Source organism: Pholcus phalangioides, unplaced genomic scaffold (assembly GCF_987345545.1).
Source record: "Pholcus phalangioides strain wild (caught in Gottingen) unplaced genomic scaffold, Ppha-v1.0 ptg000016l_1, whole genome shotgun sequence".
Lineage (NCBI taxonomy): Eukaryota > Metazoa > Arthropoda > Arachnida > Araneae > Pholcidae > Pholcus > Pholcus phalangioides.
Window position 1 is genome coordinate 15061292 of NW_028301609.1, and position 12922 is coordinate 15074213.

Here is a 12922-nt window from a genome sequence, read left to right on the forward strand (position 1 = left end):
TGAAACCTTCCAGGACATTCTCCACCAATCAGAGGATGGTGCAAAAAAAAAAACCAAAAAAAAAAAAAACGAAACTAGACCACTATGCCGTTGCCACCTTTGACCTTTGAAGACCGTACGGTGGCCGTTGCCACCATAAAACTGTGATCCTTTTTGATGGCCTCTTTAAAACTTGCGCTATTCACCATCCATATACAGATCGTAACAACACCAACTGACTATAATCTATAAAAGACCCGTTCACATGTGCAATAAAACATCCCGGGAAGTTCCCGGTAACAGGGGCTTTCGCTACAAACCATTCACATGAACATGACGTTTAGTTTATGCCGGTAATCCCCCTCCTCTTTCCGGAAGTCGTCGTTACGTGGGTTGAACGGAAGTGATTGATTCAAGATGGCTGACGAAGGCGCTTAAAGTAGTTTTCGCGGCACAAAGGATTATGGGAGAGAAGGTCGGTGTCGACCCCCAATCCACCCCAAGAAAGATGGGCTTTTTTGATTAGCTTCTCTCCCACCTTTTTTTTTCCCTACGAGGGGAAAAAAGTTGTCATGCCGGTAATTATCACCAAAGAGACCCCCAATCTTGCACATGTGAACGGGGCTTTAGAGGAAAGCGGTGCATTCAGTCAATCGTCACATATTATCCCCGTTCACATGTGCAAAATTGGGGGTCGCTTTGGTGATAATTACCGGCATGACAACTTTTTTCCCCTCGTAGGGAAGAAAAAGGTGGGAGAGAAGCTCATCAAAAAAAGCCCATCTTTCTTGGGGTGGATTGGAGGTCGACACCGACATTCTCTCCCATAATCCTTTGCGCCGCGAAAACTGCTATAAGCTACTTCGTCAACCATCTTGAATCAATCACTTCCGTTCAACCTACGTAACCAGTAACGACTTCCGGAAAGAAGAGGTGCGATTACCGGCATAAACTTAACGTCACGTGAACGGCTTGTAGTGAAAATCCCCGTTACCGGGAACTTCCCGGGATGTTTTATTGTACATGAACGGGGTTTCCCCGTATATTGACACCCAGAATTCAAGTTCGCAGTGATGCCGGGGCCAGAACCGTCTTAAGAGCATCACGGGTTCCCGGGCTAAGGGATTTTTCTGAGGCCCTACCTGGCAAATTCTTGGGAATTTCAACCAGTTTTAATTTTTGTGTGTCTTTCTTCTCGTGAGGCTCCTGGGCCATGCCCGGGTGGGCCTATGCGTTAAGACGGCACTCTCCTGCAGAACCACCTTAAGAGCATCATGTGCTTCCAGGTGAAGTGAATTTTTGAGGGCCCCCTACCTGTCTAATTCAAGACGCCTCCTCTGACCTGAGGCACATGGGCCGTGCCTATGGCCTGTGGGGGGGGGGGACATACGTTAAGACACCACTGGCTGGGGTTGTTTGAGCACCCACGGAAATTTATACACCTTGTTCGAGCACCTCCCCCGTATGAGAAACGATGTTCCCGTCCTGTAACAAATTATTCTCTCATATCCACAATAGAAGTTGTTGGGGGTGGGGATGATAGGGGTGGTCGGGGGTCTCCCTTCGCGGGGCGTGTTGGGGCGCTGTGGACCGCGCCGGCGGGGCCTTGTCACGGGTGTCGGGAGGGAGGGGCAATCGCACTCGCGGTGCTGTCCTGACTTTGTCGAGCGGTGATGTGCCCTTTGCTTTCCCGGCCGGCTTGCCGGTTTGAGTTTTCTCCGGCACGCCCACGACCTCACGATCAATGAGCTTATATCGCAAAGCGACAGAGCCTGGGCGTGCTTGGTTCTAAACTAAAGTAAAGTAAACCCCCCCCCCCCCCGTATTGATTCATAAATAAAAATTTCCTTCATGAAACTCAAGATGACACCCACAAGTTCGCAACGCTTCCGACGCCCCTTATAAGTTCCAGTGACTAATTCTTGCCATGGGACGGAGCAGTGGCGTCGGAACCGGCAGTACTGTGGGTGCTCGAGCACCAATGGAAATTTATGGCATGGGTCTCTACATTGATTCAGAAGTCAAAATTTAAAGTAACGTAAATTTACGTAAAGGTCAAGATAAACACCCACAAGTTCAGAACACTTCCACCGCCCCTGCATGTTTCCTATATGGTCCCCCCCCCCACACACACACGCGCACGCGCTTTGACCAATTATCGTCGAAAATTAACAGAAAATGGGTAAAGTTTTGGTGAATTTTGGGGGAAAAAACACCAAAGTTGCCACCAAGCATGGGCAGATGTTATTCTAGCAACGGCTTAGTGTAGGCCTATTCATTACAGTATGATTCAGGTCCAAAAACAGCTCTGGATGAAGAAAACCACAGAATCTGCGTCGAGAATACCATTGTTCCCGTAAGTGCTCAGTACGGAGCTTGCGGAAACCGTGAAAAAAAAAAAAAAAACAATTCCTAACAATTTGAATATTTAGTTATTTTTACGACTAATAATATCTTGACATTTGAGAAGATATTTGAGACAATGATTTACTTGAACTACAAAGATTAATTGGATGAAAAAGAGGAAAATTGATTTGTAACTTCCTGATGCACACAGGAGTTGTGGTATGTCTGATGAGTGGGTCTTGCGGCCTGTTCAAAGGCCGAAAATATATAAATAGCAGTGTCAGAAAATCATAGCTCTTTTTCAGTATAGTGGCGTCACCTGTTGGTAAAAGATGTAAGTCGTTACCAAGAGGGCGTGAACGCGCGTCCTTATTTAGGAGTTTCAAACTGTCTGGTAGCCCTAAGGACAAACAGATAGGTACCATGAGAAACTAACTTAAGTAGACCCAAAATAATAAGATAACTACAGCTAGACGCGTTTCGGAACTGCATAAAGTTCCTTCTTTAGATGAAGAGAAAAAAAATTGGAAGACAGAAATTGTAAGATATTGTGTAGCACGAATAAATTCTGTAACTGACCGACCTTCGACTCATATCACTTCCTGCGATAACGGTCATCTTTCCATGCAAAAGTCGACTAGATTTGGACCTTTTGTTTCGGGAAGATTCCGAAAGGCTATCCGATGGCGTGAGAAATTTATTTTAGAATTGATGAGAGAGAGAGAGAGAGAGAGAGAGAGAAACAATTGAAATGAACGTCAATGTGCTGCTGTTCAAAGACATCGACGCGTATTTCTAACAGGATAATCGAAACATCAGACCTAATACAATTTCGCGTAGGTCAGGGCTGTCAGAGTTTTCCAAATTTGTTTTTCTCATTGTCGCCCCTTCCACAGAAATTTCTTTCCCATCGTCCCCTTATTGAGCCAATATACGGGAACTCCTGTTGCATCTGTAGCTTCTACCGCCTCCTTAAGTTGCCGCATCGTCCACTTTGAGAAACATCGCGACAATCGTAGATGGATGATGTTATCTCGACTGACGGTGATTCTCAGTGCGGGCAGATGACAGCACTATAACAAGTATTACACAGAAAAAAACTTCACGTTAGGTTTAGAACTAGAACATGTACACACACATTCCAACATGTATCAATTCGTTAGACGTTCCGCAGTGGAATGTGGATGAGGTGCATGTGCTGTTTAGTAGTAGTGCATGCAGACCATCATGTGCTTGATCATCTCTGGTGGTTTTTCCACCATATTTTACTTTTTTAGGGAAGGTTTCGTTTCCAAAAACTTTTATAATTTCGATTTCCATTCTCGATCGTCGGTAATAACAAGTATAAAAAAAAAGAGAATAAAAAACTGAATTTTTTTGCATGTCAATTGAGCACAATGGAAATACAACGCTATCAGTTCTTCAAGGAGGTCGAACAATAATTTCACTATCGGATAATTTTAGTGTCTCTTTATTCTTCGAGGAAAAGCGCTATTTCTCCATCTCGGATAAGCGAAGTGCTAGCGATTAGCACACGTGCTATAAAAAGAAAACAGCTTTGTGTTTGAGGGCAAACACTGGAAATTCCGTTCTATTATATCTTGGGTGCTCTGTCTCTCAAGAGCACACTGATAAAACAGAAACTAATGGTCGCGATCGCCCTGAGCAAATTTACTGATAAATGTGTGCTGCATCTTCGCTGCCGCTGCTTTTTTCCAGAGTAAAAGATTATGAAACGAGACGAGAGATAACGGGGACACGATGTGAAATGGCATGCATGAAATGAACACCATTACTGAACTGTTTCATCTGGATTAAGACTTTCAGCATGTTCTTGCTATTTTAAGTATTTCAAGTGAAAGCTCTCTTTTGCGGACAACGGCGGGACAAAAGATTTCACCTGTAAAAGAGGGGTGACCGTTAATGAGGGGTTTGAAATGCATACTTTTATTATACAAGGGGAAATTATTATTTTGCCGTTAAGGAGGAATGACCGCATCCGAAGGGTGTCCGTTAAGAGGGGTTTTACTGTAATTGAATACGAATTATATTCGGAATCCGATTTCAATGCGAAAGCAGTGGCTCTCAATCTTTCATGCTTCATGTACCCCTTGGAAATACGTAGAAGGCGTACATACTGTTTGTGTGTGTGTGAAATATGCATAAGTTCTTTGAAATCACGTATTCCTAGAAATGGGTATAAAAAGAGCGTTCTCCTTTAAAAAAAAGCAGGAGGCTTTCTTATTTCAGAAATGAGTAGAAGTTCTTGCTTACCCCAACTTGAAATGGGCGAGAACTTTACATATCCCTAGAGATGCGTACTTAACTTACCAATGGAAATGAGAAGTGAAGCTTGAAGTTTCCTCAGAAATAGTGCGATTCCCCTCCCCTCCCTCCCCCCACTTGATATTAGTAGGAGACTTGTTAACCCCTTAGACTAGTGCACGAGGCTTACCGTAGAAATGCGTAGGGGACAGGCTTACACCTAGAAAGGTGCATCAGGTTCGTTTTCTGCAAAAAACATGCGTACCCACTCATACAAAAATATTGTGCCATAAGATTTTTTTTTTCAGTTTCTTATTATCTCACTCGTTCCTCCACCCATTGCTGATTATTTTTTGGGGTATTGCTCATCACGTGCTCTCTAGCGTCCATAACGCAAGTTGGGAACCATTGCTTTAGAGCATAGACAATAATCAATGGCATTCCGTGGATTTTACACTGATAATCATTATGTAGCACATATTCGAGACGATATATTCATTTATACATATATTCATTTCACGGCATATGTCGAGAGTTATCGCCGACTAATTTCTATTTTGAAGGTGAAGACACGAATCATGCTGAGATAATTTTCTAGTATTATACAGAGCTATGTTAAGTAGACCTTATTATGTAGACCTATAGCCAATTATTTGCCAATTATCGAGGAAATTAATTGCACGATCAGAACGAAATGAAACACGTGGTTTCACGATTCCAGATTCAATACGACCTGCATGGTATTAGGAGGGGGGGGGGACCCCGAAAATTCGTGACAATCGGAACCTTGGCTTCCAGGTGATTTACTGATAAACAAACTACGTATCTTTATATCAGAACGGTGCTCAACTTTGAGGAAAATGCGCGCCACTTCTTTCGTCTGAAACGTGACGCGGGCCCTCTTAAATGATCGGTAAATGTGCCGCGAGCCACGGGTTGCCTAATTGATCTGTAAATGTGCCGTGGATCACCTAATTGATCTGTAAATGTGCCGTGGATCACCTAATTGATCTGTAAATGTGCCGTGGATCACCTAATTGATCTGTAAATGGACCTCGGGTCATCTGGAACTGGGATGCTGGCCATTTGGGTGATCTGGAACTGTGCCACTGGCCGCTTGAGTGACTTGGAACTCTACAGCAGGTCACCTAAGGGATCCGTATATGTGTCACGGGCCACTTGAGTGGTCTGGAACTGAGTCGCGGATTACTCAAGTAATTTGTAAATAAGCCGCGGGTAACTTGAGTGATCTGGGAATGTGTTACGGGTCAGTTAGGTGGTCTGTAAATATGTCGCTGGTTTCTTGAGTGATTTGTAAATGTGCGGCGGACCACTTGAGTGATGTGCAACTACACCGTAGGCCACTGAAGTGATCTGGAAATGTGCCGCGGGTCCCTTCAGTGATCTGGAAATGTGCCGCGGGTCCCTTAAGTGATCTGGAAATGTGCCGTGGGTCCCTTAAGTGATCTCGGATTGTTGTATTGCGGGACACATGTGATTTGTAAATGCTCTGCTGGCCACTTCAGCGTGCTGGAAATAAGCAGCTTCGTTCATTTTTACAAAAGTAGTTTTGAAGTGCTGGGCCACATCAGGTAATTCCGAGGGCCACATTTGGCCAGCAGAATGAGTATTTATGACGTACATAGTAGCGAACTTCACAGTGGCGTCATGACGTCCGAGGAAAAGAATCTAAAATTATCCAACGGTTCAAGCGCAGAGGAAAATATAGAAATCGTTATATATATACGTATATGCAATGCGACCCATAAGAAAAAAATATCATGTACTCACTCGGTCAGTGAAAACTTATCCTTGGACATTATCTCTCCGGACAAGAACAGAAAACAAATGAAACAGGAAAACGATAATTTCTTAGGAACATCGACTAGAATCGAAATGAAAGATGTAGAAAGAAAAGTATATCGAACTCACATGTTGAACAAGTAAAAGTAATGTTGTCTGGGAAAATTCATGGATAGCGACACCGGAGTCTTTTTCATGGTTCTATGACTGCTGCTGCTCCTTTTTTTGCGAAACCAACGACAAAAGAAAAAGATTTGTGCGTTTTTGAAAGAAAAGAAAATAATTTTTCCCATCAGAATATCCAACGTTTAACGTTATATACACATCCGGATGAGATAAAAAACACGACTTTTCTTCTTCATGAATTCGTGTTTACTTGCGTAGCCCCCCCCATGAAAGTAAACACGAACTTGTATGTGGGAGTGCGTGAACCGTGGTCACGTACGTAGTCCACTTGTCGATTTCCCGTGATGCAATGCCGATTCTTCGTTTGGAAAACAATCGGCTAAACAAGCTCTCAAGATTACAAGTTTCCAGTTTGTTGGAAATACAGTCGAACTTTGTTGATTTGAAGCTCAAGGCAACAGCAAAAGAAAAAAGTTCGAATTATCCAATTCATTCGCATGATTCATTCAACCAAAAATCGATAAATTTTTTTTTAATCGATTAATCGAGTGATTAATGGAATTTTATTCGAATTTTTTTTCAATGGAATTTTAAAATGCTATTATTTTATAACAAACTTATTAGATAACTTTTCTATTATTAGTTGACGCTAAATATATTTTATTCATAGGCGGAATAGACTTGGAAGACTGGTGGGGAGGGAACGGTCATTATTGCTGGGGGGCACGATAATGATGTCAATTCATATATGCATATATACATTACATCCGTCAACTCCACCTTTGACTCTGGGGGGCAATGCTTCCTCCCACGTCCCCCGCATCTCCGCCCATGATTTTACAAATACAACGCCACAACAGGCAAAATGCCCAACGAGGTGGCTGAGAAAAAGATGCCCATAAAAAAATATGGATGTCACATATTTTAAAAATATAGCGACCCAATTAAAAATGCAATTAACAATTTTATTCATTTCATCTATTCATATTCGCTAGATCCAATCAAATATGGGAACAGATTGAGAAATTGAGGTTGCACGCTTGAAATAATGCTGAACATTTTTTGCCAGATCCTGGAATTTCTCTCCACTAGGATTTTGCCGTTTTTTTAAACAATCATTCATTTTAAGTTAGTCACTGATTTCGAAATTACTTTCGATCTTCACTAAAAAATTACCACTGATTCTTCTCATTTAAATATGCGCAAAAATACAAAACATTTTTGGTGGAATGTATGTGTTACTCGAAAAAAATTAAATATTAACATTTCGAACGCCAATAGTGGCCAAGAATAAATTCAAAAATTCCGCAACCCTAGAGTGTTAGAGTGACGTCATTCAAACAACACATGATAGCACAGACAAAGAAAGAAAGAAATAACTAGTTTTCTCTAGAAGAGAAACTGGAGGGAAGAAAGGAAAAGAAGTTTTTTTTAAAAGATATCGGCAAGAAAAGCGCAAGAGGCGATGAGTAGCCAACTGTTATCATTTTTAATAATTTTTTGCGGCTTCAATAATTGTATTCCGCCACTCACTTTTTTGCTTTTATCTAATTCTGGGTGGGATGAATGTACCTGAACTTTTCATAATTTTTCAAGAATTTTTCAATTTTCAATTTGGCACTTTGGGATCCTCTCGTTATCGGAGAGTTGCTTCTTCTTAACCGTACTTGTACCTCATAAACGAATTTCTAACGCACCAGTGCATGCCGGTGTGTGTCCCCGACGTATTTTCTTCATCGCATTTTAGTGGTGCTACCATCTGTCTTCTATACTTAGAAGCAGGGGCTTCGATTGTGTTTTGAACCTGTTGGTGCTCATCTTTAGTTTTATTTTGGAAATTTTGATTTCTGAATCAATTCTGGGGTTGCTCGGACCCCCCCCCCCACCTCCAACTACTGTGGCACCCAAAGCCTCCTCGGCTCTGAAGACACTGCTTAACCACTTCACGTACAAGATGTTGGTGACAAATTTGGATTATATTTATTTGACGAATCGGCGGTAAATCTGGTAACCTCGTCCTAACTTAACACCACGTTTAAAAAGGAAAGGGGAAGTAAAAATATACAGAAAAGAGGAAAAAGCATGATAGTAAGATATTAGATAGTCTGTTTTCACCCACACTCTATGTGTTCTCTTTCGCTCTTACATGTATATAGTGAAAAAATATATTATATGTGTGGGAAAAAGTCATTAATAGGATTATATATAGAAAGAAAGGAGGGAAAGAAAAAGCAACTTCAGAGAGTTGATAGGGTTATTATAAAGCTTTGCGAGGTGAAGAGAGAGAGGAAAGAAAACACAGAGAACTTGCTTGAATTAATTCCACTGGCTTTCGGACGCAATATTATGTCCGTGATCATGAAAGGGTTAAAATTTTGTAGAGGAGTGAAATTACTCTTCAAAATTACTTTTTAGGATAACATTGGTTCCAGCCGCTCCTTCATTTCAGATAAGTTCTACTGTAGGTAATTCCTATGAAAATGAACCCCAGAGACATATTTGGCTTTTGAATCGGATAAAAGAAACCGCGTGGGTCATGGCCCTTGGCTTTTATGATGCCAAACACCGGCAACAGCGTTCGCTGAGGCTGACTAATATCAAAAGGATGGTAAAGGATCAGGTGTTTCGTGTCTTTCTGTATAACAGCTCTCTCAGGGATTAATACGTTCACAACAAACTGTTTTTATGGGCCGTTCGGCACGATTTTCTTTTCCTGTGTTTGAAACAAGTCTCGTGTTTTTTTTAATAATAGTTTCTTTCATTGAAGAAACAAGAAAAAGCTTCTATTTTCGGTGAAAAAATACATAAAAAGAAGCTCCTCCCCTCTTATATATGGTTTTACTGAAGGCTTTTCTGTCTCTGGTGGATAAATAAGAAGAATTTATATGTATTCCTCTTATCTATTTTGTGAATTGTAAATTTCTTACTTTATTCAGCCATTTCTCTCCTCCTTCTTTCTGTCTGTAAGAACGAGCCGCAGCTAATGAATATTTCATTGCACGACGTTGGGCGATTTTGTGTGCGTGTACGTACATTAGTTTATCCAATCAACTCTTGGCCTTCGGAGTCATCTAATGTGGCCCAGGAAAAATAACGAAATCAGTCAAGTGGCCCACGATAAGTAACAAATTACGTGGCCCGTGGTACATTTCTAGATCATTTAAGCTTCCAACGGCGTGTATCCAGATCATTTAAGCTTCCAACGGCGTGTATCCAGATCATTTAAGTTGGCAACGGCGCATATCCAGATATTATCGCGGGCCCCTTAATTGAACTGTAAATGTGCCGCTGACTGCTTAAGTAATCTTTAAATGTGCCGCGGATCACTTAATTGAAATGAGAATGTGTTGCAAGCCATTTGGGGGCCATTCAAGTATTACATTGATGGGAGGGGGTTTCCGATTTGCTGACATTTGATGACAAGGGAGGAAGGGATTTTGGATAATGCTTATGTCATCAACCAACCTTTATGAAAATATGAAATATTCTTAATGGCATCTTACTCGGTGCCCCAAAAACGAGAAAAACATTTCGATAGTTTGTGGGCACTTGAAGTAACATTCCCCCTATTGACAAGTGCCCTACAGAGCCACTTTAGTGATCTCTAAATGTTTCGCGGATCCAAGTGATCTGGAAATGTGTTCGGGCCGCTTAAGTGGTCTGGAACTGTGCCCCGCATCACTCAAGTGATCCGTAATTATATGCCGCGGATCACTTAAATAATCTGAGAATGTTCCGCGGGTGTTGAGTGGTGTAGAACCGCACTGGGGGCCACTCAAGTGCTCTAAAACTACGTCACGCGTCACTCGAGAGATTTATAAATGTGTCACGGATCGCTTGTGTGTTCTGGAACTGTGTCCCGGGTCATTTAAGTGATCTAAAATGTTCCACGGGCCGCTTAAATGCTCTGGAATTGTACCACGGGACACTTAAGCGATCCGTAAATGTGAAGCTTAGTTCATTTTTACAAAATTAGGTTTGAGGATGGCAGGCCGCATCAGATAACCCCCAGGACCATATTTGGTCCTCGAAGCAAGGGCGTTTATACGGTTTATCATTATATGGCTTAGAAGGTGAGTCGCAATGAATTTCTTAAAGAGAAATTTTGAGTTCGAAGCCTTCAAATAACATTGAAATTAACAGAAATTGATTAAATTAACATATAAAGGCATTTTCTTCCGAAATTTAAATTAAAAAAAAATTTCTTTTTTTGCATTAAAAAAATAAATTTTTGATCGTCGGGGGGCACGAGCCCTCGCATGCCTTTCCCACCAATATGTGTTAGGATTCAGAGGGGCAGAACTGATGACGAAACTTTGCTGACGGGGGGGGGGGATAAAAAATGGCTAAAAATTTGCTTAGAAATTCAATGGCAAGAAATTCATTGCGACTCACCTTCTAAGCCATACAATGAACGGCCCCTTTAGGCGGTCTGGAAAAGCAGTCCAGGTCACTTGAGTGATCTGGAACAGCACTCCAAGTCACTTTAGTAATCTTTAAATGATCCCTAGGTTACTTGAATGATCTGTGATGTACTGTGGGGCCACTTAATTGTTCTGCAAATGTGCCGCGAGTCACTTAACTAATCTGGGAATGTGCCGGGGGGGGGTGGCATTTAAGTAATGTAAGTATGTGTCGCGGACCACTTAATTGAAGTGAGAATGTGCCGTAGGCAAGTTCCCCAAATCGCGTAATTGCAATCCTTACCTTCTTATGAACACAAGAGGCATTAGCACGTAGTGACTGGTTACTACGAGCACAAGAAAGATAGAAAGATAAAAAGTCAAGAAGGAAAAGACTTCATGGGGGAGGTTTAGGTGAAACTGAACTTCTCGCCCACTAACTCGCTATGCACTTTTTAGTTAACGCTACAAAAAGAACCCTTTACAATGTAAATTGTCTTCTGAAGGGCCTTTAAGAGTCCTCTAAAAGGACCTTTTTGAGAAATTAATAAAACAAAACAATGAAATTTAAAACAAGAATCGAAAAAACCATCTGCAACCACGTGAGAAAATAAAACAATACTGGGGGAGGGTGGGACTACCACTCAAATTCGCCAAAGGGGCCGTTCAAGTATTACGTAAGCAAATTTTTAGCCATTTTTGACCCCCTCCCCCCCGTTGTCAGCAAAAGTCAGCAAAACGCTGACCCCCCTCCCCCCTTGTCAGCAACATTTCGTCATCAGCTCTGCCCCTCTGAATTAAGCATTATCCAAAGCCCCCCTCAGGGAGGAGGGGGGCTTTGGATAATGCTTACGTCATCAACCACCCTTTATGAAAATATGAAATATTTTTAATGGCATCTTACTCGGCGCGCCAAAAACGAGAAAAACCTTGCGGTAGTTTGTGGGCACTTGAAGTAGCATTCCCCCCATTGATAAGTGCCCTACACAGAGCCACTTTAGTGATCTCTAAATGTTTCGCGGATCCAAGTGATCTGGAAATGTGTCCGGGCCGCTTAAGTGTTCTGGAAATGTGTCCGAGCCGCTTAAGTGCTCTCGAACTGTGCCACGCATCACTTAAATAATCTGAGAATGTGCCGCGGGTAATTTGAGTGATATAGAACCGCACTGGGGGGGGGGGGGAGCCACTTAAGTGCTCTAAAACTACGTCACATGTCACTCAAGGGATCTCTAAATGTGTCACGGATCGCTTAAGTGTTCTGGAACCGTGTGCCGGGTCATTTAAGTGATCTGAAAATGTGAAACGGGCCGATTAAATGTTCTGGAATTGTACCACGGGACACTTAAGCGATCCGTAAATGTGAAGCTTAGTTCATTTTTATAAAATTAGGTTTGAAGAGGGCAGGTCGCATCAGATAACCCCAGGGCCATATTTGGTCCACGGGCCAAGGACCTTTATGTGATTTATCATTATATGGCTTATATAGAGGGTGGATTGCAATGAATTTATTGAAGAGAAATTTTGAGTTCGAAGCCTTCAAATAACATTGAAATTAACAGAAATTGATTATAATAACATTTAAAGGTATTTTCTTCCGAAATTTCAATTTAAAAAAAAAAATTTTTTTTTTTGCATTAAAAAAAATAAATTTTTGATCATCGGTGGGGGCACGAGCCTCCCTATACCCCCCGTGCACGTCTCTTATCCCACCAATATGGGTTAGGATTCAGAGGGGCAGTACTGTGACGAAATTTTGCTGACAAGGTGGGGGAGAGAGGGTCAGCGTTTTGTTTACTTTTGCTGAAAAGGGGGGGGGGTCAAAAATGGCTAAAAATTTGCTTATGTAATACTTGAACGACCCCAAATGTAAATTTCGCCAAGTACTTCACTACAAGTGACGCAATGGTTCATCACTCATTACGACCAATCACGATGCGCTAAAGTCTTTATGATGTATCTAAGAATGTAAGGTTTGTTTATGCACCCCCAGACCACTTAAG

At 41.8% G+C, this 12922-nt stretch overlaps 1 protein-coding gene across 14 annotated transcripts in view; it reads right to left on the minus strand.

Annotated features, from left to right (window-relative positions):
• The window catches only part of fray (oxidative stress responsive kinase frayed), an 85151-nt gene that overhangs the window by 56120 nt on the left and 16109 nt on the right, over positions 1-12922 (minus strand). For 3 of the 14 annotated variants that reach the window (XR_016194286.1, XR_016194285.1, XR_016194284.1), the window contains exon 1: positions 6523-6629. The exons of 4 other annotated variants lie outside the window; for them this stretch is intronic. Coding sequence is in view for 7 of the 10 variants with exons in the window: in XM_089245693.1 (XP_089101819.1) it covers positions 6523-6590 (68 nt within the window). In the remaining 3 variants the exon portion in view is untranslated. Of the gene's footprint in view, positions 1-6381; positions 6680-12922 lie in introns of those variants that run through there. 7 more of the 14 variants (XM_089245692.1, XM_089245691.1, XM_089245693.1 and 4 more) reach the window with 6 other exon arrangements.